Genomic DNA, 27,622 nt, shown 5'->3' on the forward strand with positions numbered 1-27,622 from the left:
ATAAATAATGTGGTTATCAGAGTTGATATCAAGCACCATTCCTTCCCCAATCATATGCTGCTACCTGTATTAAGAACTGTGACCAAACACTTTTGGGAAGGATCTTCTTTTTGGAGTTCTACTGCAAACAGCCTCCCTTTTCAGTTTATTTCCTCAGAAAGCTCTAGTGAAGGATGATAGGATGGGGAAGGGATGGGAGTTAGTATTCATTACTTTTCATTCTTTGATTTTTCAATAGATTGATTGAAACAGGAAGCAGAATATAAACCATGAGTCATCAAATTCGATAAAACTTAGAGAAGATTCTAGAGCCTGTTGGATAGCATGTATGTTCTTAAGGTAAATCTAATGACAACATGATACAGTGAAAGAGCCCTGGGCTGACAGGGGTCCCAGTTTTCCCTATCTTTAAAATGAAGGCAATAAGGCCACTCCACCTCAAAAACTCTACTATAGCTTTAATTCTTAATATTACTTCATCTCTTAAATCAAGTTTCAGGCCTACCAGTGTGAGAGGGTGCTTTAGGATTTCTCTCATGGAAGCAATGTACATTTGCACGGGGTGAAATTTCTCTCTACTTCATCACTACTTGTTTTATACCTCATCAGAGCTTGGCCAAACCTTAGTCTTATATGAATAACGGTTTTCCCTTCAGGAGCCTATTATACTAAAATAGCAATTAGATTTTTATATTCTGTAAAGTTCAGCAGTGCATTACTCATGATAAGAGATAACAAAGAAAATGCTGAATCAGACCCCTATAACAAAAATAATAAAATAGTAATCGCTGCTGCTAGTGATGACTCTGGAAGAGTACATGCTTACTAACACCTTCTCCTTCCATAGTAATTGGACCAAAAAGGCCCGGAGAGCAAAATGGGATTTCATGGTATGGCTAAAGAGCTTGAATATACCATATAAAGTACGTTGGTGGGTAGCTACCTGACATAAAAATGCAGAAGCATGGTTCACTGGAATATACAAGTTTGGGAAAACAGCTTTTCAACATATTCTTACAAATCCTAAGAAAGGAATACACAGTAGATAACATTTAAAGAGGACAATACTAAGAAGGTGACTCATCATACTTGGCATACCTGACTTTGCACTCCCACCCTTATGATAAGGTTTATATATGGGAAAGAATTGACATAAAATGCGACATTAAGAAAAAATTCACTGTGATATAGCATACAAAAATAAAGTTCTTGAGATAACTGAGCAGCGAAAAGAAACCACATCCTCGGTCTACTTATGTTGACCAATTTTAAAAAACAAGAGCTTTATTGAGATAAGATTTATATAACACACAATTCACCTAAAGTGTAAAAATTCAATGGCTTTGGTTAAGAGTTGTGCAGCCATCACCAGAATCAATTTTCACCACCCACAAAAAGCCCTGTACTGGTTGGCTATCACCTCTCTTTCCCTAACTATGCCCCTAGTGCTATGCAATCACTAATCTATTTTCTGTCCCTATGCATTTGCCTATTCTAGACCTTTCATATAAATGGAATCATTAATATGCGCTCTTTTGTGACTGGCTTTTTTCACTGAGCATGTTTTGAAATTTGATCCATACTGAAGCATGGATCAATACTTCCTTTTTGGGCACCTGGGTGGCTCAGTCGGTTAAGCGACTGCCTTCGGCTCAGGTCATGATCCTGGAGTCCCGGGATCGAGTCCCGCATCGGGCTCCCTGCTCAGTGGACAGTCTGCTTCTCCCTCTGACCCTCCTCCCTCTCATGCTCTCTGTCTCTCATTCTCTCTCTCGCAAATAAATAAAATCTTTAAAATATATATATATACTTCCTTTTTATCATCAAATAATAGACCATTGTATGCATATGCTGCATTTTGTTTATTCATTAGCTGATGGACATTTGGGTTGTTTCCCCTTTTGGCTACTCTGAAGACGCATTAGCACGATTTTGTGTTGGACACATATTTTCAGTTCTTCTGTGTTCAGATCTTAAAGTAGAATGGCTGGGTCTTAGATCAACTCTATGTTTAACTTTTTGAGGAACTGTCAAAATGTTTTCCAAAATGGCTATACCATTTTTACAATTCTACAGGAATGTATGAGGGTTCTAATCCTTCTCAACACTTGTTATCGCCTGTCTATTTGATTTGACCAATGTTTTTAAAGGGACATAATAAAAATAAAGACAATATTTGACTACGTTCCTTCTTCTTAATGGTTTGCAGAAATCTGAAAATATACATTTCCTTACCCACCTCAAATACTGCCTGAGAATAAACAGAAAACAAACAAAATAATTCCATTAGTGTATATAAGAATACCACTTTGCAGCCTGAAAAAGAGACAATGAAGCTATCTGTTTGGACTGTTCCCCCTTAAGGCAAAAGCCCTTTCTAACAGAAGAACCATAAACATATCTCAAGCCAGCTGAAATAAATCATGAAAATTTCAGGACCCACCAGTAAGGAACATCTCCCAGAACTGACTTAATGCCAAGTACAGGTCTCAACTTCTATGAAAGTTAAACTTTGTCCTAACTTTTAAATATTAAAGGCTTAAGCACATGCTGGGAAACTTCTCTCTCGTAATTACTTTCAGTGGCTACACTGTCAGGCACAATTTTATTAATAAGAGCAACCAAAAGTAACTATCTTGTATGCCTCTAACAGCAAGCTAGGAGGTTCATCTGAACAGAATTTCACTGAACTACCCTCTAAGGTGGGTACAAGTCCTTTCTATTCCCACCCAAACTCTTGCAATTCTACCCTCAGAAATAACTAAATAATATATTTGGATTAGCATCCTTACTGACATTTTTCTACACAAATAAAAATATGAAAATATTTTTAAGGACATATATCTATATTTTTAAAAGGTTTTATTTATTTATTTGAGGCAGAGAGAGAGAGAGAGAAGCACAAGCGGGGGGTACCGGGGGAGAGGGAGAAGCGGACTCCCCACTGAGCAGGAAGCCTGACACCGGGCTCAATCCAAGGACATACATTTATACATAAATTTCAAATATACACATTCTTTATATATTGTAATATCATCTAAATTTTATGTATCAGGAAATTTAATTAGCTTGCCAGAGGACTCGGACATTAAGGGGCACAGCCAAGATCCAAACTCAGTATATTTTCAAAATGAGTGGCTACTTGTTGTGGGCTGAATGGTGGCCACCAAAAAGTTATGTCCTAATCCTTAGAATCTGTGCATGTTAGGTTATTTGGAAAAGGAGTCTTGGCACATGTAATTAAGTTAAGGATCTTGAGATGAGATCATCCTGGATTATCTCAAGTGTCCTAAATCCAATGACACAGAGGACAGACAGAAAAGAAGGTGATGTGAAAACAGGAAGAGATTGCAGTGATGCGGCCACAAGGCAAGTAAGTCAGCAACCACCAGAAGCTAAAAAATACAAGAAACAGAGTTCTCCCCTAGAGCCTCCATAGGGAGTATGGCCCTGCTGACACCCTGATTTCAGACTTCTGGCCTCCAGAACATGAGAAAATAAATTTTGTTGTCTTTTCTTTTTTTTTTTAAGCTTTTATTTATTTATTTGACAGAGAGAGAGACACAGCGAGAGAGGGAACACAAGCAGGGGGAGTGGGAGAGGGAGAAGCCGGCTTCCCGCTGAGCAGGGAGCCCGATGCGGGGCTCGATCCCAGGACCCTGGGATCATGACCTGAGCCGAAGGCAGACGCTTAACAACTGAGCCACCCAGGCGCCCCTAAATTTTGTTGTCTTTACAGGCACGTAGTTTGTGGTAATTTGTTACAGCAGTCTCAGAAAGCTACCAGTATGTAAAACTGATTTTGAAGTGTCATTATCAACCCATAGATGTTTATGTATTTGAAATGTTTAAATCAAAAACAATCATTACAAATTTGGCATTCAAACTGTAACCTTTTGGTTTTGTGGGTGAGCCTTCAAGTTGTAAACCATCTCTGGGACATGACCTCAGCAGTATCCAGCTTCCTCGCTATCTGCCACAGAAAGTGTCTCAGGCAACCTTGCATATTTTTTTGCCCAACTTGGATCAGCCACTTCTCTAAAGACCCTGGTATCTTTTAATTGGAAATGTTATTAAAAGACCATGTGCTGCAGAGTAGGGGGTGCGCACTGCTACGGGGTTACCATTGGTTCTAGGACTTTTCAATAGTTAGAACAAGAAAGGCCTTTTTTTTAGAAAAAGAAAAATAAATTCATGGATGGATACCAAATTAAGATTACAGGACTGTCACCTAACTTTTCTGATTCTATAATTCTATCACTTCTCTTCTTCCTTGATAATCCTGGTTCCTGAGAACATTACTGTAATTATTAATTTGCTTTCTACTATAGATCTAATTTCAAAGAAACAGTCCCTATTACTGAAAATAAGACTACTGAATGCAGTTTAAGATTTATTGATGTTTGGTCTCCTGTAATTAAGATTCCAAGCAACTTACTTATGTCACTATGCCACAAATTTGACATATTCTTGAGCTTGCTTTGTTTCATATTTCTAGAAAGTACATTTTAAAAACTTGTTTTAATTATTGTAAAGTGATAAAACTGACTTCCATGTAAGTCTAGCTCCCTCCCCTGTATACACCCCTTTATTACTTCTCTTCCGGTTTATGAAATCATTTATATTAATTTGTATCCTTCCATTGTTTTTATACTTGTATTTTTGTTTTGGTGAAAACAGTAGAGATATTTTAATACTTTCACTCATTTCTTTTTTTTTTAGATTTTATTTATTTATTTGAGAGAAAGAGAATGAGAGAGAGCACATGAGAGGGGGGAGGGTCAGAGGGAGAAGCAGACCCTCCGCTGAGCAGGGAGCCCGATGCGGGACTCGATTCACGGACTCCAGGATCATGACCTGAGCCGAAGGCAGTCGCTTAACCAACTGAGCCACCCAGGCGCCCCCTTTCACTCATTTCTTTAAGCAAAAAATCAAGTACCATAAGCTGTCCAGAATATTGATTTTTTAAAACTTAAAATAATTAATATATCCTGGGGAACATTCTACAACAGAATATACAGATCTACCACATTCCTTTTAATAGGTACATAGAATTCCATTGTGCAGATGTACTATAATTACTTCAACCAGAATGATGAGTATATTGGTTCTTTCTGGACTTTTGCTCTTATTACTACAATGTCCTAACCAGTGGCTCTTAATGTGTTACACTAAGAAAAACAATCAGTATTTTAAAATCTGCTGGAGGGGCGCCTGGGTGGCTCAGTCAGTTAAGAGTCTGCCATCCGGGGTGCCTGGGTGGCTCAGTTGGTTAAGCGACTGCCTACGGCTCAGGTCGTGATCCCAGAGTCCTGGGATCGAGTGCCACATCGGGCTCCCGGCTCAGCGGGGAGCCTGCTTCTCCCTCTCCCCTCTCATGCTGTTTCTCTCTCGCTCGCTCTCTAAAAAATAAATAAATAAAATCTTTAAAAAAAAAAAAAGAGTCTGCCTTCGACTCAGGTCATAATCCCAGGGTCCTGGGATGAAGCCCCACATCAGGCTCCTTGCTCAGCAGGGAGCCTGCTTCTCTCTCCCTCTGCCGCTGCCCCATGCTCGCTCTCTCTCAAATAAATAAATAAAATCTTTAAAAAATTAAAATAAAACAAAAAATCTTTTGGAAATGCAAATTACTAGATCCCAGCCCAGATCTACTGAATCAGAAACTCTGAAGGTAAGGCATAGGAATCTGTGTCAAAATAAGCTCCACCTAATTCCGATGCATGCTCAAGTTTGAGAAGCGTTAGTTTAAGCTATGCTATTTTGTATTGTTGACGTTGTATCTGTGGATTGATTCTGAGAGGTGGGTTTGCTGAGTCAGGGGATAAAATCACATGCCTCCAGAAACCGTTTAAAAAGTTTTATTATTCTCAGGTTTTAAAAGGAACTCACGCATATTTTCCTTTAGTACTTGGTTTCATGTTTTACATTATATCTCTCATTTGTTTGGACTTTATCCTAGAGTATGATATGAAAAATGAACCCATTTTCACCTTTTCGGAAATTCAGTTCTAACACCTTTGCACATAGCTTACAAAGGTCATGCTCAGAGTTTCTGCTGTTGTAGTTATTTTGAATGTGTTCCCTTTTTCTATATATGGCTGGTTGCCAAATATTACTTTTATTTACACCTGCTACTTTACCAAATTCTTTACCTTCTTCATCAGTATTTATCTCCACTGATTCTTTTGTCAGATCCATAACTGTATCATCCGCACATTGAAGTAGTTTTCCCCTTTTTTGTTGCTCACTGTTCCAACTGCTTCTCTTGCTTCCTTGTGTTGAGATGTAAGAACTGAGTTACTGGGCACCTTGTTCTTGACTTCTAGCTAAAGAGCAAGCCACTAGTGTTTGTTTCCCCATTAAGATGCTGGTTTTCTGACTAAGTTATTATGTAAAAGAAGTATCCATCAATTCTCAATTTTATTGAGTACTGAATTTACATAAAGGCCTTTTCAGCAAGTATAGAAATGGCAATAGGATTTTCCATATCATCTATTATAATAATGGATTTCCCAGTAGTGAATCATACTTACAACCTAAAACCCCATTTGTTTAGGATTTATAGTTTTTAATGTATGGTTGGATTTTATATGCTAACTTTAAGATTTTCCCTCAGTATTCACAAGATAGCGCTGTACTCTAAAAAGTTTTGAAATTTTACTTCCAAAAAGAATCTGAATAATCTAAACTATTCCTGAAAACATTAGGATTGTTTGATCCTTTAACATATGGTTGGATTTCCCTGAAAAGCCATTTAAGTATGGTGTTCAATTGAAGGGAAGCTCTTCTATATCCCTATTTGTACGAAAATTTATCATTTAGATTTTCTATCTCTATTGGGTTCAATTTTTATGCATTCTATTTTCCTACAAAATCATCCCATTTCATCTAAGTTCTTAAAGCACTGCGAAAAAGTCTCATGTTTTACATTTTTCTTGTTTTGGTATTTACTTCAACCTAATTTGTTTATTTAGGTCTTTTCCCTTTTTTAAAAAAGGTAAATCAGTGCTTTGTTCACTGTATACCACAAATTTTGTTATGTTGTGTTTTCACTTTTATTCAGTTCAAAATATTTAAAAATTTCTCTTGACATTTCTTCTTTGACCCATGTTTTATTCAAAGTGTGTTGTTTAAGCTCCATGTATTTGGCAATTTTCCAGTTATCTTTCTTTTTAAAAGATTTTTATTTATTTGAGAGAGTGTACGCATGCACAAACCGGGGGGAGGGGCAGCAGATCAAGCTGAGCAGTCAGCCTGACATGGGGCTTGATCCCAGAACCCCAGGATCACGACCCAAGCCGAAGACAGACATAACCGACTAAGCCACCCAGGAGCCCCTCCGGTTATCTTTCTATTACTGATTTCTAGTTTAATTGTGATCTGAGAGCAGACATTAGCTCATTTCCATCCCTTTAAATTTGTTAAGGCATGTTTTATGGCCCAGAAGAAACTATTTTCATGTCAGCGAGAGAGGCAATTTTCTTAAGGATGTACTGGATTATATTAAAATTGAGAGACTGTATTCATCAAAAGACACTTTTGAGAGTAAAATGACAGGACATAAAGAGGGAGAAGTTACTTACAAGATATATATTCAATAAGGGAATATATGAAAAACTACAAGTCACTAAGGAAAAGATGACCCATGAAAAATGGATAAGACTGGAAAAGGCACTGCATAAGAGAGGATATCCAAATGATTCATAATGAAAAAGACTCCAATTCTGTTGGCCATCATGAAAATACAACTTAAAACCACATGGAACACTATTATACACTAACCAAAGTCTAAAATTTAGAAGACTGACAATTAGTGAGCATGTAAATAGCTGGAACTCACGCATTACTGGTGGGGGGTATAAATTGGTAGAACCACTCTGAAAAACTGTCTGGCAGCATACACTATAGTTAATTCTGCTCCCAAGTATGTACCCAGAAGAAACGAGTACAAAAAGACATAAAAAGGGCGCCTGGGTGGCTCAGTTGGTTAAGCAACTGCCTTCGGCTCAGGTCATGATCCTGGAGTCCCGGGATCGAGTCCCACATCGGGCTCCCTGCTCAGCGGGGAGTCTGCTTCTCCCTCTGACCCTCCTCCCTCTCATGCTCTCTGACTCTCATTCTCTCTGTCTCAAATAAATAAATAAAATCTTAAAAAAAAAAAAAAAGACATAAAAAAGCATTCACAGTAGAATAGGCAAAAACTAGAAATAACCTAATGTTCATCAATGGTAGAATAGATAAGTAGAGCTACTGCAGGAGAATAGTTATAGAATACTATACAGTTTTAAGAACCTGATGAATATACACAAAAACATGGATGAAAACTTACAAACATTATTTGGGCCAAAAAAAGAAAAGGCATGATTTGATTTAAGTTTAAAACCAGCTTCTGGTTCTGCTCCATACACATCTTGTCTATACTATGAGAAATTATTAAAGTGGTTACTTTGGGGCAATGGTTATTACCAGAAGGGAGCACAGAGAGGACCACCGGGGTGTTGACACTGTTTTGTTCTTTGATCTGAATGATGGTTCACGGTGTTGTTCCATTTGTGAAAATTCAACAAGCTGCATAAGGTGCATTTTTCTCAATATATATAATTTAATAAAAATTTTTAAACAGGCAAAACTATATTGACAGAAGTCAGGACAATAGTTACTTTTGAGGAAGGATGAGCAGCGACTGAGAGCTGGCCTAATGCCTCTGCAGTGCTAGTAAAGAATCATTACAGGGGCGCCTGAGTGGCTCAGTCGTTAGGCGTCTGCCTTCGGCTAAGGTCATGATCTCAGGGTCCTGGGATCGAGCCCCACATCGGGCTCCCTGCTCGGCGGGAAGCCTGCTTCTCCCTCTCCCACTCCCCCTGCTTGTTTGTGTTCCCTCTCTTGCTGTGTCTCTCCACCAAATAAATAAATAAAATCTTAAAAAAAAAAAAATCATTACAGTTCATTATTTACTCATGAAGGTAGAATTATTTTCCACTCTCAATTCAAAAAAGGGGGGGCAAATCATTTTATGTTTTTCTTCCTTTAAAGGAGGAATGTAGTCCAAAGACTGGTCGGCTGTATGATAAATACAAAAAGTGAGAACAAGCGTTTAGATACTTTCATAGAAATTTGACACTGCTGGGCCGTTTTTATTGTATTTTACATAAGTGTCAGTCCATAATGGATAGAGGAGGGAAGAGAATAGTACTTTGTGATGAAAAGTTTGAGAATAAATCAGCTAGCTGGGGAGGGGAGGATGCGGGGTAAGGGATGTGTGGGAAGGGCATGGGAATAGTGCCCACAGAGTTACAAAATAAGGAACTAAGATTTCCTAGGGCTACATTTTAAAAAGGATAAAGATATTAAGAATAGGACACTGTTTAGGGGCGCCTGGGTGGCTCAGTCGGTTAGGCGTCTGCCTTCGGCTCAGGTCATGATCCCAGGGTCCTGGGGTCGGGCTCCCTGCTCAGAGGAGAGCCTGCTTCTCCCTCTCTCTCTGCCTGCTGCTCTGCCTACTTGTGCTCTCTATCTCTGTCAAATAAATAAATAAAATCTTTAAAAAAAAAAAAAAGAATAGGACATTGTTTGAAAAATGAACATTAAAGGCTGCATTTTAACTTCATCAAGCCCCTATTTATAATCTTTATTTAAAACAAATGACATTTATTTCTTGGTAGACATTATGTGTACTGCAGGTAATTTCGGTGTACAAATTCATGTGCAAGACACATATTTCTGTAGTTCTCATATCAGCACAAAGCAGTGGGAAATCAAACCTTTGTTACGATTTTTTGCCTTCCCTCCATTCCAACGTTTCCTGGGTTTCATAGACCACTGGTTAGTGCTAGGACACCAGTGTTTTGGCCCACAAAGTCCCACAAGGACTGAGACATTGTTCATAATCCTATCTTACAAAGTGGCACTTGGAGAAAAATCATCTCTCACACTTCTATACTACTTCAAATAAAACCAATTAATGTCACCAATTAATCTCATCCTGTATCAAGGAAATCTACTACCCAGAACAAATGATCTTCAAGAGTGGAATGGAAATGAACGCTTTTTTCTTTTTTAAAGATTTTATTTATTTGGGAGATAGAGAGAAAGAGGGAGAGAGAGCGTGAGCAGGGGAGGGGCAGAGGAAGAAGCAGGCTCCCTACCGAGCAAGGAGCCCGATGTGGGGCTCGATCCCAGGACCCTGGGATCATGACCTGAGCCGAAGGCAGATGTCCAAACGACAGAGCCACCCAGGTGCCCCAGAAATGAACTCTTTTAACCCAAATACCAGTGACTAGAAAACTGAACTAACATAAATGTAGAGGTCACTTTTAGGCAACAGGCTTGAGCAATGGAATGTAGAACAAGGCAAAAGAGCCGAGGTGCTGAGGACAGAAGGGCCCATCAGGGGACCCACCTCAAAATATCCATAAGCCCTAACTGACCAATGGGCTACTTACAATCAGGCACAGTTACCAAAAACGGGGAATATTCCATACATCCCCATCTGTCCTAACTCTCCCCCTTTTTAAAGAGTCCTCACCACCACCTTGTGCAGATAGTCCCCTTTGCTGTCCTGCCCGCTGCTCCCTTGTGGTATATTCAGTAAACTTCGATCTCTTCGTTCTGCCTCAGGTGAATTCTTTGCCTGGCTGTGTTACCAGAGCCACAAGCTTCCACCTGATTGTCGCCCCACATTTGGGGGCCCCCGTCCAACTGGGAGAGACGCCACAATAAACAATAGTCAGTAGAAAAACAAATCAAAGCTAGTGTATTTAATGAACTGGAATTTAAATAAAAACTTGAAAAAATAGTAATAAAAATAAATTAAAATTAAAATTAAAAAAAGTCAGTGTATTTACTCAGATCTTAAATGGACAAGAGGAGGAAACCAACAGCAAAAGGTCTATAAACAAAAATTTTGTTCCCTGGGGCACCTGGGTGGCTCAGTCAGTTAAGCGTCTGCCTTCGGCTCAGGTCATGATCCCAGGGTCCTGGGATCGAGCCCTGCATCGGGCTCCTTGCTCGGCGGGGAGCCTGCTTCTCCCTCTGCCTGCCGCTCCCCCTGCTTAGGTTCTCTCTCTCTGTCAAAAAAATCTTTTAAAAAAATGTGTTTTTTTGGTTCCTCGTGGTATGTGGCTATGAAAATTTGAAACAGTCAGTGGGGTTGCTATTCTCTGATCCATACATACTACATTTCTTAAATCTCCTAAGAAATCACTTTATGCAGAGCAATACCCTATAAATAATGGAGACTAGCACTAAAGATGAACAGTCTGATCCCTACTTCTTTCCCCTTCTTTCTTTCCACAAATCTCCTTTTCCACCCAAACTTACCTTCATATGGCCTCCTTTCTACCTTCTTGTCTTTATATATGTTTTCTTTCCATGATACAACCTGTCTTCCTTAGAGGTTATACTCCCAACAGAAGGAAGTATATTAAAATATTCTATAGCTCACACAATACTTACTAACCCAGGTCAAGTTAACAACTTCCTTCTCTAATACAGCCATAACATGACACATATAAACACTTGTTACTTATTAAAGTCATTTGCTAACTGTCTGCTTCTTTTTCTATACCTCTAGATATGGATGGGGCCCCCACCTTATTTAAATTGGTTTCCCAAATACCTGGCACATAGTACACACATACTGGAGAAAGAATGAGTGTGGCAAGCATTCTAAATAGAGATATTTCTTGGATTTTTTTTTTTTAAAGACTTTATTTATTTATTTGACAGAGAGAGACACAGCGAGAGAGGGAACACAAGCAGGGGGAGTGGGAGAGGGAGAAGCAGGCTCTCTGTGGAACTGGGAGCCCGATGCGGGGCTCAATCCCAGGACCCCGGGATCATGACCCGAGCCAAAGGCAGATGCCCAACGACTGAGCCACCCAGGCGCCCCTATATCTTTGACTTTGTAAGTAAACTAATGAATGGCCTAAATAATACTTCTCAAGATTATATCCTGATCTACTGGTCCTCCAATGTGGACTGCTCAACACTTAAAAGCTCTCTTATTTAGGAACATATTTAGTATCTGATTAGGAAAAAAAAAAATGCTTGCTTTCATATAAATACAAAGACATAATAAAATATTAACAATTTTTTTAAATATTAACAAACTCTGATCAAAAGACCTGCAGTTACTTGTTATTTGATTTAAAAACCAGCCCCCCCCACCCCGAGTAGAGAAATGAGTTTTTAAGCTTAAAATTATTTCCAGAAAATTATTTAAAACAAATTTTCGAACTTGAGGCTTGAACTCACAACCCTAAGAGTGAGACCTAAACCAAGATCAAGACCTGAACCGAGATCAAGAGCCGGACGCTTAACCAAGTGAGGCACCTAGGTGCCCCTAGAACTTGAGGCACTTAAAGCCAGTTTTTTGGGTTTTTTTTTTTTAAAGATTTTATTTATTTATTTGACAGAGAGAGACACAGCGAGAGCAGGAACACAAGCCGGGGGAGTGGGAGAGGGAGAAGCAGGCCTCCCGCAGAGCAGGGAGCCCGACGCGGGACTCGATCCCAGGACACTGGGATCATGACCTGAGCCGAAGGCAGATGCTCAATGACTGAGCCACCCAGGCGCCCTTAAAGCCAGTTTTATATAGTTTACTGAAGTAGTCTCAGGTTGCTGGACAATTACTACTACCCACTGAGTATACATTCAGAAGGTACTACTTTTCAGATATATTACAGAATGGAAAATTTTCCATTTCAATGGATATTATATTGAACAAGGTCAAAAGGATATAGACTATCCACATTAGATGCCTTTGAATTAAAGACTTTACTGAATAATCCCTATTTTATTTCTTCCTGAAGATATTCAATGGGCCCCTCTCAAGTATTAGAAATACTATCAGGGCGCCTGGGTGGCTCAGTTGGTTAAGTGACTGCCTTCGGCTCAGGTCATGATCCTGGAGTCCCGGGATCGAGTCCCGCATCGGGCTCCCTGCTCTGCGGGGAGTCTGCTTCTCCCTCTGACCCTCCCCCCTCTCATGTGCTCTCTCTCTCATTCTCTCTGTCTCAAATAAATAAATAAATAAAATCTTTAAAAAAAAAAAAAAGAAATACTATCAGAAATAATGAAGCAATAACATCAAAACTGAAGTTTAGCCTTCTACAGTTGAAGGATTAATAACTGAAAGACTGATTAACAACTGAAGTATCCAAAATTGTTTTAATCTTCCTAAACAGCAATCCCTCTCTCTTTTTTTTTTTTTTTAAAGATTTATTTATTTATTTATTTGACAGAGAGAGAGAGATAGCGAGAGCAGGAACACAAGCCGGGGGAGTGGGAGAGGGAGAAGCAGGCTTCCCACTGAGCAGGGAGCCCGATGTGGGACTCGATCCCAGGACCCTGGGATCATGACCTGAGCTGAAGGCAGACGCTTAACGACTGAGCCACCCAGGCACCCTAGCAATCCCTCTTTTAAGGGAGAGTTTTTATTTTCACCAGAGTCTGTCTTTTGAGGAATTTTATTTCCAGAAGTTAATAGACTGTTAACTTCCCACACCAAGTGCAGTCTACCTCAAACTTGGCAGGCTGTGGCTACTGATTAATATTCAAACAATCCCCTAATCAAAGATGGAGAGGCCACACCTGAGCACCTTTCCTTGCTTCTGGGTACCCTACCTATCCAAGTCCTAATAGTGGAGCCACGTTTAATACATGACAGAGCTAATAAAACCTCTGACTCAGCCGCCAACCACACCACAGAAAAAGAGAAGATCTCTCTCAAAGATTGCTCTCCACATAACTTAACTTTGCCCAAAGGAGTTTTTCCCCGGAGTATACTTTTTAAAGGAGACATTATATACATAATCATCCCCATTCAGTAAACTTACATACAGAAATGATATTAGAGGGCAGGCAGGTCTTTGGTATTTGAAATAACTCCAAACATAGTATTAATCAAATTCCTGATTTAAAGTAGTTTTGAACAAGCAATTAAATTAACATTAGTTTATGCCCCTAGGAAGAATTAGTAATTCCTTGTAAGTAAAAAGGTGTATTTTACGGAATTAACTTTTTTCTTAAGACACTTTAAAAGCAGGCCAAAATTTAATAAACTTTCTCTACCAGAAGATAAAAATACTTCTATTGTTGTTTCATAAAGCAATATTTATATTTTATTTTGGGGAAAAGGCAGAGACTTTGCTTAGCTATGATTCTGCAAAAAAAGCAACAGAAAAAGTTGATTTTAATCTTTTTTTCTGGATTTATTCCACCTTACCTTGGCTTGGAATTCCATAAAGCTCTCCTCTGAACATTGTTTCCTGTCTGATAATTAGGAACCCAAACTATGAACTTCTAAGTTCTTCCACTTTACATGGAAATCAATAAACTAGTTTTAATATTGGACTGAATTTCAAAGTTCTGTTCTCTGTTCCTATTTGCTTAAAAGGTATATCTATTATCAAGAGAGTTTCTATCGATTTGCAACCAGAAGTATCAGTTTTGCTGTCAGAGCTCTTTATTTTTGTACATAAAAGGAAGTGGGTTTTGCTACTATCTCAATGTTCTTCCTGTCTTAACAATGCATTTGAAAGAAAGTGATGTCAGATTAAGAGTAAAAACCCTAAATAAGACAAAGGAATAGGCACAATTACTTTGCTTTACCTTTATTAATAACTGTAACTGATTAAGAAATGCTCTTTTGCACGCTGCTCCTATTACTGCTAACTCCATGTTAATCTGCACTGGAGTACAAAAACTTTCAGAGATTATATAATATGTACCTAAAAATTTACATACCTATGCCACATGCCATATGTATGACCCATGAACGAGAGAAGCACATCCTATGAGAAACTAAATCATTCCTCATTGTTGGTCGCTCAGCAAAGAGTAAACATGAAATCCATATGACATCACGTTCACCTCTTACCTTCACCTTCCAAACACCATATATAGCCCATTCTACTCTCAATTTTTTGTGTTTTTTTTGTTTTTTAAAGATTTTATTTATTTGACAGAGAGCGACACAGCGAGAGAGAGGGAACACAAGCAGGGGGAATGGGAGAGGGAGAAGCGGGCTTCCTGCAGAGAAGGGAGCCCAATGCGGGGCTCGATCCCAGGACCCTGGGATCATGAACTGAGCTGAAGGCAGACGCTCAACGACTGAGCCACCCAGGCACCCCCTACTCTCAGTTTAAGAGACTACCTATAATCAGAAAAGATCTTTACAGAACATCTCCTCATAATGTAAACTGACGATAAATATTCAATAATGTGATAATTTCTAGAAGAGGAATGAATACAAAGGCAGTTCAATAACAGTTTATCTGGACCACAATTCTGAATTTGCTATTACTTTGCTTTTAAATATCTTCTATTATAATGCTAAATATAGTGCAAGGTTATGCTATTTAAATCTATTAACCTATTGACACTGGGATTCTGTTGTTATTTCTTAGATCTTCCTGTATCGCCATACACCTGAACTTCTTAGAGATCACCTTTAACAAACATGTAACAGCCACTACTCAAAACAGCTACTGTTCATATATGGCTATTGAAAAGTGGAAAGAATGACCTCTGAGACCACGATTCTGTTCCCAAATTCACTAGTCTGGCCTACTTAGTTACTGATTTTCCTGTCTTTAGACATATCCAGAAACTGTGAATCTTGGGGCACCTGGGTGGCTCAGTCGTTAAGCGTCTGCCTTCGGCTCAGGTCATGATGCCGGGGTCCTGGGATCCGGCCCTGCGTCAGGCTCCCTGGTCCACGGGAGGCCTGCTTCTCCCTCTCCCACTCCCCCTGCTTGTGTTCCCTCTCTCGCTGTGTCTCTGTTAAATAAATAAATAAATCTTAAAAAAAAAAAAAAAAAAAAAGAAAAGATCCTTAGTAGACTCTGAGGAGTTTAAGGCCCTGGCCTGGACCACACCTCCTTTCACTACTGACTTAAAATCTATCTCAAGAACACTGGTTACAGGAGCTAGCTTTACCTTGACTTTATTCCATTTGTTCCTAACATCTGAGGTCTGGGTTACTCTCCAAGTGATAGTGATCTTAAGGCTAAAATCGTCTGATTACAAAATTTGCCCAAATTGTATGTGTGGTAGCTTTACCAGAGAACACAAATGATGCCACCAATTATCTGAGTTCTCTCCAGGAGTAGCACGCACATGAATGCAGGGATGGTAATGAATCAAACTGTTTTTCTGATGCAGTTCCAAAGGCACTTAAAATTAACGCATCAAGTATTCCCACAAACATAACTCTAGCTTCTAGATCCAAAGACAGCTCACCTGTAACACAAACCGAAGAGGATATCCAAGCTAGGGAAATTCTTGGATGTCATTTTGTTCTTGAGTATCACTATATCAGTCCTTGTAAAGGAACCATCATGAGTTGGCTTAAATCTGCCCTGCTATATACAGCTAAGTTTATAAATATTGAGGTAAAAACAAGAAGACTCTGACAAGAAGCTACATATAATTAGCAAGAATAGGTAATAAAATGTATTTTTTTTTTTTTAAGATTTTATTTATTTGCGAGAGAGAGAATGAGAGACAGAGAGCACGAGAGGGAAGAGGGTCAGAGGGAGAAGCAGACCCCCTGCTGAGCAGGGAGCCCGATGCGGGACTCGATCCCGGGACTCCAGGATCATGACCTGAGCTGAAGGCAGTCGCTTAACCAACTGAGCCACCCAGGCGCCCCTAAAATGTATTCTTAAGTGGAAAATCCATCCCAGCGATGCTGCAGCAACAGACATCATTCCCTAAAAAATGTTTTTTGGGTAAGCTACAAAGCAGACACCAAGCAGGGGAGAGCAAAGAACAGCAGACTAAATTTAGTCTTTGCTCGTAGAAATGAAAAGATTCTTTTCCTGGTAAGTAGAGAGCTGTTAGAGCAGTAAGTGCTCAAATTTTAGAAGAGAGGATTAAAGGGGCAAATCAGACAAGAGCATCCTTCAAAAAGGCTCAATATTAACCCAAGTAAAACCTAGAGAGCCATGTTGTCCAACTGATAGCCACTAGCCACGTGTGGCTATTTAAATTAAAATTTAAAAAGAATAAAAAATTCCGTTCCTCAAACTGCCCTAGCTCAAGTGCTCAACAGACATACTGTTGTTGGGTTGTGTGGTGTTGGACAGCACAGACACAGAACATTCCCATCATCACAAGAAAGTCAACTGGACAGTACCAATCATAAAGGAACAGGAAGAGACGGACTGTCCTGGGTCTGAAAAGAGAGGAGCTACTAAAACAAGGGCATTTGTCCTAGAGCGTTCAGTACTTTATTGAGAGATCAGGTGGATTTACCTTTCCTTTTCCACCTGCTCTTTTTCCCCTCCTTGTTGCTGCCACCATCACTGCTGCTTCCGCTGTTCTCGGAACTCTGGGAGTCTGACTGACCATCACTGCTTTCTTCCGAACCTTCTGATAGCTCTTTCACCCCATCCGGCACATCTTTCTGAAAATACAGGCATCCAATTAGGATCAATCACTACCATTTCAGCAAATAGGAATTAAATTTCTGATATGCATTGTTGCAACTTAACTGTGCTGATTAATTTTTAGTATTATAGGATTCAGTAGCAGAACCAGCAATATTTTCTGAATTCCTGTCATCTCTCTTCTTTGGGTCAAATTAGCTAACGTTTCCATCTACATCCAAAGATAAAAATTATACATGACAATCATATGAAAGCACAACAGAGAAATCTAATTTCTTAAATTCAAAACAACTGGGTATATGTTAAGTCCAAGTAAATGAGATGTTCAGAACAAAAAAACTATACAATAACAATTTTGTAAAAGGTAGATATACTCATCATCCAAGGATATATATTTGTGTGTATGTACCATTAAGCATTGTGAGTTGAGCTGACTCTGGATAAGAAGAAATTGTGCATTATTTGAATCTAATTGATTCCTAAATAATGGTTAATAACTAGCAAGAGTCAAATACAAAAGGAATAATCTAAAATTTTTTTTCTATTTTTAAGTAAACTCTTCATGTGGGGCTCACACTTACAACCCCAAGATCAAGAGTCGCAGGCTCTACTGACTGAGCCAGCCAGGCGCCCCAAAAGGAATAATTTCTTTTTTTTAAAGATTTTATTCATTTATTCAACAGAGAGAGACACAGCGAGAGAGGGGACACAAGCAGGGGGAGTGGGAGAAGCAGGCTTCCCGCCGAGCAGGGAGCCCGATGCGGGGCTCGATCCCAGGACCCTGGGATCATGACCGGAGCCGAAGGCAGACACTTAACGACTGAGCCACCCAGGCGCCCCGTAAACTTTTTTTTTTTTTTTTAAAGATTTTATTTATTTATTTGACGGAGAGAGACAGCGAGAGAGGGAACACAAGCAGGGGGAGTGGGAGAGAGAGAAGCAGGCTTCCTGCCGAGAGGGGAGCCTGATGTGGGGCTCAATCCCAGGACCCTGGGACCATGACCCGAGCTGAAGGCAGATGCCTAACGACTGAGCCACCCAGGCGCCCAAGGAATACTTTTTTTTAAAAACTCACAGGAATCTTTGGTTTCCACTGAATAATGAGAATGCTAATCAGAAAAGATACCTCTGTCAGCACAGTATGTAGGAGATATAGTAGGATAGGTGCAAGATCAAGAACTAGAAAACTAAGACTTTCTGGAGTTGAACTCTGGCTTTATCTTCTCCTAATTATGCAGTCTGATCAAAGTCTTCACCCCTTATGCCTCAGTTTCCCTGTCTGTAACATGGAGATAACAGTACCTACCTTAAAAGATCATTCTGAAATTAAATGAGTTAAATGTAAAATGCTTAGAATAGTGCCTGGCATATAATAAGAGCTCAATAAATATTAGCTACTACGTATGCATGTAGTATATAAAAATATACACATATAAGCAAACATATTAGTGAATTTCTAAGTTATGAAACTATGGCTAATTCTTTTTTCCTCAATATATTTTTTTATTTTCCCACATTTTATAATCAGATAAAAAATAATTCTAACATGTGACCCTCCTTCCTACAACTGACACTCACATTACAGCCAAGATAATAACCTCTCCCCTAGTAAGGAACTATTACTTCCCACTTAGGTTTATATCCTCGTGCCATTTCTCTCTAAGACATTTCCTATGTTTATATCCTCGTTCCATTTCTCTCTAAGACATTTCCTATGTTATATACTTTCTTAAAATACACATCCCATATTTTTCTATCCTTTCCTTCAAATGTGGAACAACTTTTACAGAGTTAGTTGCCAGCCAGACCTCCTGACCTGTAGGATCAACAAGTATTTTTAAGTACAAATGTAATTCTTAAAGCTTAAACTTGTAACCCTTCTAAGATCAACTGGTCAACTGTGCATGCCCCAAATCTCAGAATCATTTCACCCCTCCTTTTACCCACTCCATAGTATACATTTTATTTCTCTAATGTCCCTTGCCTCTCTTTAACCACTCTCATAGTTCAGGCCAATTATCTCTTGCAAACAATCACTTAAATCTATCCGATTTGAATTATCTTTCTAACACAGATTTGATCATACTATTCTGAAAAACCTCTGCCATCTCTCAGTGCTTTCTCTCTCGAAACTGCTAATTCAGGTTTTCAAAAAGCCTCCAAAATTTGATCTTCACCTAATGTTTACCCCGCCCCCAACTCCTTACCTCAAGCCCACACAGATGACGGTAACCACTTCAATCTACTCTAGTTTCAAATCCATTCTGAATCTCTCCATCTGTGCCTTTGCTTAAGCTAGTTCCTTATCCTGGAAGGTCCTTCCCCCCATTACTTACCAGCCAAAGTTCAATTCAAATCTTACAAGTTAAAACAAAAACAAAAGTTTTCTAGATCCTCTTATTCAAAATTAATCTTTATTTCTCTACACTATGACGATGCCTTATAGTACAGTACTTTATATCACAGTATGTTTTGTTAGGATACAATTACTTCAATAACTGTGTGCGCATCAAGAGATCAGGGACCACAGTTTATTCTTCTTTATAGTCTCTACAGTGTCCAGCATAGGATAGGCATTTAATTGAGGTTATTAACGATATGGAAAGTCTAGAACAGCTAAAACTTAAAAGCAATGCAAAAAGCTCCCCGTGGGAGTAGAGCCCTGTATCATAGGAAGTTTAATGAAGTATATAAGAAGGAGGTACTACAGGTAAATTAGAACTTTTTTTTTAAGATTTTATTTATTTATTTGACAGAGAGAGACACAGCAAGAGAGGGAACACAAGCAGGGGGAGTGGGAGAGGAAGAAGCAGGTTTCCTGCGGAGCAAGGAGCCTGATGCAAGGCTGGATCCCAGGGCCCTGGGATCATGACCTGAGCCACCCAGGTGCCCCAAATTAGAACTCTATTTTTTTTTTTAAGATTTTATTTATTTATTCATGAGAGACAGAGAGAGAGAGAGAGGCAGAGGGAGAAGCAGGCTCCCAAGGAGCAGGGAGCCCGATGCGGGACTCAATCCCAGGACGCTGGGATCATGACCTGAGCCGAAGGCAGACGCTTAACCATCTGAGCCACCCAGGCGCCCCAAATTAGAACTTTCTAATGTTAGTGGACTACACACAACCACTGAGCATAGTGATGACTACAGCTCAAAGCTAAAAAGAGGGGACATAGTCCCATGTACACATGGACAATAGCCAGTGCATGCCAAGTATTAACTCTCCTTCTGCTGATAATTTCCTTTGGCAAACAATCCCTTTTCTGAATTCATCTGGCAGAGGGCTTAACCTCAACCTCACATCAAGAATGATCATGAGCCTACATATAGCCAGTCAGAAGACTCAATGCATTTGGCAACAGCGATTATTCAGGTATAGACACATGGGCCAAGCCACACCAATTAAGCCAAATCAGAACTAATTGAAGAGCTCCCAGTTCAGTTCCTAAAGCTCTTTTCTCTTCAGACTTACAGCCTGCCAAGTGGGCGTTGACAGTGAAGTCATGTATGATAGGAGAGAGACTGCCTGAGAAAGCCAAAAGAAAGCAGAGAGATCAATCCCTGATGACATCATTTGAGCTCCTGGATCCGGGCTGAGTTTTCTTAGAATTTACAGTTATATGAACTAATAAACTCTCTGTTTTACTCAAGCTCATTCGAGTTGGTTTTCCTGTTTGTGACTGAAGGGACACTGATAAGTCAAGGTGTCTTCTCAGTGCCAGAAATAGAAATCAGCAAGACTGTTACGGTAAAAAGAACATGAGCCCAGGAATTCAGTCAGATCTGGGTCCATATTCCAGTTCTTATACTATCTGGCAAACACAAAACAAGAAAATGCAATCTTCTGAACTTGGGCGTTCTCCATTACAAAAAAAAGAACCACAGCTCTGAACTGTAATGGAGAATTAAATAACAAAGTCATATGCTCCAAGGTAACACTCATTACTCAAATGTTCTGAGGTTCTTTAAAAAGTCACTGGAAGTCATTTTCAGTTTATCCTTTCAAGACAGCATTATCATAAAGAATAAAAAATAGTTCTCTGGTCTACCTACAGATGGCCACAGATTAGTATTAAAAATTTACAGGATACAGAATTGAACATATTACCTCTTCCTGAAAATAAGCTGTTCAAGAACAGAGTTCTATCTCTATGACACAAATATCATTTAGATATCGTCACTTCATGTATTTACCTTATAAATGATGCCCTAACAAAAATATTTACCTTCAAAGTATATACTCCCATTCTACCTGGAACCTTATAGAAGATGCCCTCTTCACCTCGGGAGTTTGTATGCAGCATTGCATTCAGGCATGCAAGAGGGGAAGTCCCACTGCAAAAAAAAAAAAAAAAAGAACAAGAGGAACACAATGATTAGTTTTTGTGTCTGAGTATCCTACGTAACACTGACTTCAGATAAAATTAACTGAGCAACATCCTTTGACATAAACACATTTTATAAACTATAAAAAGTCTATCAATCTACAGAGAGGCTTCCATGGAGGAAACAGATGTAAAATTCATCCTCATATAGCTAAAGGAAAAATAATTCTTTCATTTTCTTAATCCTGATCCAGTATTTAGCATGTAAGAAAACATGGCCTCACAGACCTCACAGAAGTCTTACAAATCTATTTTGTAAATACTGTATTTCACTTACAATTTTGTCAATTATACCTCACTAAAGCTGAAATTTAAAACAAACAAAAACATTCTCCTTCACTTAACACAAGCTTTACAGGCCCAGAAGTAAAACAGAGGGCGGAAAGAACATACCTACAGATTCAAATAAAAATACTAGTCTCCTTAAAAAATATATATATATATATATTATATATATATAACACATATATATGTTATATGTGTTATATACATATATAAATCTTGCACACTGCTGCAACAGACTGAATCTGAGGTGTGAAATATATACATTTCTATGGTCTCTTGTATTTCTTTTTTAGTATTTTTTATTGATTTAACTGACATATAACATTACATTAGTGTCAAGTATACAACATAGTGATGCCATGTATATATACATACATACATATATATATATATATATATATACACACACACACACACACACATACACACATACGTATAATGCAATGGTCTCTTGTACTTAGACCTATCATGGTACCACTTAAAGAGGTATAAAGTAGGTTTTGGAATATTTATCGTCTATGTAGCACCTTGGTTAAATGTTTACTAATTTCAATACACATTTACTGTATTTCTAGAGTTTTAGGCATATAATAAATAATCTGTAAAAAATATATATTATTTTCCTTTCTGTTATCACATTTCATTTTCCTATCTTTTTGTACCTATCTAACATAACAAATAGCAATACAACGGAAGATGTGTGGCATCCTTAATTTAAAAAAATCTCTCCTAATACCTGAGGGGTAAGGCAGCTTATTTGCACATTTCCAGCTGTTCTCCCTCTCAGTTCTCTGCTGGTACCACTCAATAACCCAAATAGCCTACTAGAAGAGGCTGCTAGGTATCTTGGGTATACTTAAAAATAGGAGATCTCTGTGGGGGATAGGAGGACCATGGGTCCATTGTCTTCTGGTACTTGTGAAAGTGTTGAGGGTCAAAAACTGTAAAGAAGAAGGAGAGCAACCAAGAAAATTTAAAAAAAAATTTTTTTTTTTTGTTAAGAAAGTACTGAGAGCCTCCAGGCTGCTTCTCATATTTTTATATAATTTGGAATTTCCATCTTAAAAATATACATAATGCAATTCTAGTCAGAATCCCAAAGTTTATATCAAATAAATATATAAGAAATTTCTGGGGAAAAAATGATGGAGACTTCTTAAGAAGATATTAAAATGTACTCTAAGCTATTATTATTGAAGCAGTATGTTTCTAGGACAGGATAAATAGGCAAATGAACACTCTAGACTGTTGCTAGAACAAAACAGAATACAGAAACAGATCATAATAAATGTAAAAGCTGCAATCTCTGTACCTTTCTACAGTTCTGTACCTTTCTGTATTATCTGTATAGTAGGAAGGAGACAGGGTCATGATCTGGTCACCTGTGGTTTGACTACCTGGCATCTACCCGAGCCCTCTTCTGGAGACAATACCTAAAATTTCCCATAAAACATTATCCCTTTCCCACCCTCATAAAGGTGGCTGAGACAGAATTAATCACAAGTGTAAATCCAAACTGTTAACCCTTAATTCCTGGTTGAAAAAGCCAATCAGCATTTCTGTGTGCACCCCATTCTTCCCCACTCCCACAGCGACAGATTCAGGAACAGACAAAGGACTCAATCTGGGGCAACAATCTAAGGAGCTATTTACTTGGGCATTTAAGAAAAGAAACTTGTTCTGCTGAGAAGCTTCAGAAAGAAACTCTTTCTCTTCCCCTGAGCAGTAAGAGGAAGTAATGCCTAAAACTTTCAATCATGTGACCATGAGGAAAATATCTGGGATTGGGGTTAACAACACACAGGACAGACAAAGGAAGTGTTAGGTAAGGATTATAGGGAAAAATACAACACCCAAAAAAAGCACTGAACTGCGGGGGGTAAGGAAAACAGCAATAATTTTAGCAATATGACTTTTGCCACTGTATCAAGCGTTGCCTTGAGTCATCCCTACCTTTGTAATCACTGAGGTTTTAAGTCATAAGCAACCAAAAGAGTCGGAAATAAAAGTTTATGTTAAGTAGTGCTGGAACAGCATGTTATACATTTGGGGAAAATAATTCTCACAGTATATCCAAAACACATTCCAACTGGATTAAAGACCAAAAAGTAAAAGGTATTAAAAGGAAAATAGGGGGGCGCCTGGGTGGCTCACTTGGTTAAGCGTCTGCCTTCCTACCGGGTCGCGATCTCAGAGTGGTGGGATCAAGCCGCCTTGGGCTACCTGCTCAGCAGGGAGTCTATTTCTCCCCCTCCCTCTCCCGCCCTGTTTCTGCTCTCTCTTTCTCAAATAAATAAAATCTTAAAAAAAAAAAAAAAGGAAAATAGTATACAACCTTCCAGATGGATAAACCTTTCTAAATAAGAGAGAAAACCTAATAACCACAAAAGAGAAACAAATTGACTAAATAAAAACAAAAAGCTCTAGGGGTGCCTGGGTGGCTCAATCGTTACGTGTCTGCCTTTGGATCAGGTCATGATCCCAGGGTCCTGGGATAGAGCCCCACGTCAGGCTCCCTGCTCCTCGGGAAGCCTGCTTCTCCCCCTCCCTCTCCCCCTGCTTGTGTTCCCTCTCTCGCTCTCTGTCAAATAAATAAAATCTTTAAAAATAAATAAAAAGCTCTATGTAGGAAAAGAAAAAAAAAACAAGATCAACCAAACTATAGAAAGTATATGAAGCTGAAGTAAATAACTGCAAAACAAAATGGCAGACAAAACAATGAATAGTCCTGAGAGCTACTTTTAGGAAAACACAAACAACCAACTTAAGAAAATGGATAAAGGATATGAATAAATGATCGTAAAACATGCAATATAAATGGTCACTGGAACACATGGAGAAGCCCAAACTTACTAGTGAGCAAATAAAAAAAAAAAAATCAGGATACCATTGATCAGACTGGAAGAAATCAAATGAATCCAAGTCTTAGTTAACAGTACTGTGCTAACATCAATTGCCTGATTTTGATATTGTACTAGTTATATGTTACCACCGGAGGAAGCTGAGTGACATATGCATGAGACTATTTTTCCCATTTCCTGTGAGTCTGTAATTACTTTAAAATAAAAAACAGGGGCACCTGGGTGGCTCAGTCAGTTAAGCATCCAACTTGAGCTCAGGTCATGATCTTGGGGTCCTGGGATGGAGCCCCACATCAAACTCCCTGCTCAGCAGAAAGTCTGCTTGTCCCCCTCCTCCCTTCCCTGACCACTTGTGAGTGTGCATGTGTGCTCTCTCTAAATAATCTTTAAAGATAAATAATTAAATAAAAAACAAAAAAGCAAATGAATTGATAAAATCCACTGTTAGTACAGTTATGGGCAAATGAGCACTCCTCATAGACTGCTGGCAGAACCAGAAACTGCTACCTTCCCCACCACATCTCAATTTTGCCTTAGGGAAGTAACATGGAAGTATCCATTGAAATGAAAACTATTGGGCGCCTGGGTGGCTCAGTCGTTAAGCATCTGCCTTCCGCTCAGGTCGTGGTCCCGGGGTCCTGGGATCCAGTCCCACATCAGGCTCCCTGCTCGGCAGGAAGCCTGCTTCTCCCTCCCCCACTCCCCCTGCTTGTGCTCCTGCTCTCGCTGTCTCTCTCTCTGTCAAATAAATAAATAAAATCTTTAAAAAAAAAAAAAAAAACCTTTAAAAAAAAAAGAAATGAAAAATATTAGGGCCCAGTGATCCAACAATCCCACTTCTATCTATCCTACAAAAATAAGGCCACAAGGACTTACGGCCATATACGGAAGGATCATATCCAGCATTGTTAAAAATGTCAAAGCACTGAAAATGACTTCAAAGTCCAATATGGGAATGGTTGACCATATGTTAGTAAAGTAACCAACAGGACATGCATGAATCAATAACAACTACATTAACAAGTGCTAAATTCTAAGAAGCATTCTGTTTAGCCCTCACAACAATCCTTTGAGGCAGGCAAAATTGTTATGCCATTTTTATAAATGAAAAAACTAACATATATAAGGTTGTTAAATAAAAAAACCGTATCATTAGTAAATAGTAAGCATAACACAAAAAAGTAAGAAGAAACAAAACAGAAGCATAACACGAAAAAGACTGCTTAGAAAGAAAGTAAGATCAAGTGAAAAAACATGTTATCTGTAGTTCAATAATGCATCTGGTAAAAGTCTGCCCCATCTAATGGTATTCAATTCCAGTATTAAGTAGCCACTCTGTTTAGGCCAGTAAACTAGGATCTGTGGGTAGGCCCAAGGAGGAAACCTTTCTTAGCTCAGAAAAGGGAGGACAGACAAAGGAACAAAGCCATAGCACACCATAATCAGTGCTAAAAATAGAGACATAGGTCCACAATCCCTGAACCACAACACTTATGACCAAATGTTTTAGGCATAAAAATCTTTTGAATTTTAGAAAAGTAACATGATATGCCATCTATTACGTAACACCATCAGGAGGATTAGGGACAGCATCCCATAACCAAATACACTGAAACATAAACATTTACACTAAATGGGATAAACTAATAATATATATAGTTTTATGTCAGTTTAAGAGAAGTCAAATGAGTTTTGGTATCAAATGTATGAAAAAAATTCTTTCAAGCATTTTGGATTTTAGAATTATGGACTAGAGACTGCAATTCTGTATATGTAAAGTACTTTAGGGGTGGCCTGGCTGGCTCAGTCAGTAGAGTCTGCGACTCTTGATCTCCGGGTTGTGAGTTTGAGTCCCATCTTGGATGTAGAGATACTTTAAAAAAAGAAAATCTTTGAGTTGCCTGGGTGGCTCACTCGGTTAAGTGTCTGCCTTTGGCTCAGATCATGGTCCCAGGGTCCTGGGATCAAGTCCCACATTGGGCTCCTTGCTCAGCGGGGAGCCTGCTTCTCCCTCTCCTTTTTTTTTAAGATTTTGTTTGTTTGTTTGTTTATTTGAGACAGAGAGCACATGAGAGGGGGGAGGGTCAGAGGGAGAAGCAGGCTCCCTGCCGAGCAGGGAGCCCGATGCGGGACTCGATCCCGGGACTCCAGGATCATGACCTGAGCCGAAGGCAGTCGCTTAACCAACTGAGCCACCCAGGCACCCAAGAATTTATTTATTTGTTTATTTGTCAGAGAGAGAATGAGAGAGAGCACATGAGAGGGGGGAGGGTCAGAGGGAGAAGCAGACTCCCCGCAGAGCAGGGAGCCCGATGCGGGACTCGATCCCGGGACTCCAGGATCATGACCTGAGCCGAAGGCAGTCACTTAACCAACTGAGCCACCCAGGCGCCCCTCCCTCTCCTTCTGCCTCTTCCCCTGCTTGTGTTCTCTGTCTCTCTGTGTCTCTGTGTAAAATAAATAAATAAATAAAATCTTTTAAAAAAGGGAAGAAAATCTTTAAAAATTTTTTAAAATTAATAAAGTATTTTAACTCAAGAGAAAGAAACAAATAATGCGATCTAGGATCTAGTACCTAGAACCCCAAAAAACAAAAACAAACCAAAACCAAACCAAAACAACCCAACTCAAACCAAAAAAACCTCCTTAAAGTAAAACCCAAGAAATGAAAATAAATGGTACACACATCTGGTGAAAA

The 27,622-nt window shown here is 39.1% G+C and overlaps 1 protein-coding gene across 5 annotated transcripts in view; it reads right to left on the minus strand.

Annotated features, from left to right (window-relative positions):
* The window catches only part of ASXL2 (ASXL transcriptional regulator 2), a 148,956-nt gene that overhangs the window by 39,432 nt on the left and 81,902 nt on the right, over window positions 1-27,622 (minus strand). For 4 of the 5 annotated variants that reach the window (XM_064571951.1, XM_045884223.3, XM_064571953.1 and 1 more), the window contains 2 exons: window positions 21,620-21,728; window positions 17,263-17,413 (listed from right to left, as the gene is read on the minus strand). In XM_064571951.1, coding sequence (XP_064428021.1) covers window positions 17,263-17,413; window positions 21,620-21,728 — 260 coding nt within the window. Of the gene's footprint in view, window positions 1-64; window positions 152-17,262; window positions 17,414-21,619; window positions 21,729-27,622 lie in introns of those variants that run through there. The other variant, XM_045884224.3, reaches the window with a different exon arrangement.

Source organism: Mirounga angustirostris, unplaced genomic scaffold (assembly GCF_029215605.1).
Source record: "Mirounga angustirostris isolate CCGP_5_RB_7025 unplaced genomic scaffold, mMirAng1.0.hap1 SCAF_10, whole genome shotgun sequence".
NCBI classification, from domain to species: Eukaryota; Metazoa; Chordata; class Mammalia; order Carnivora; family Phocidae; genus Mirounga; species Mirounga angustirostris.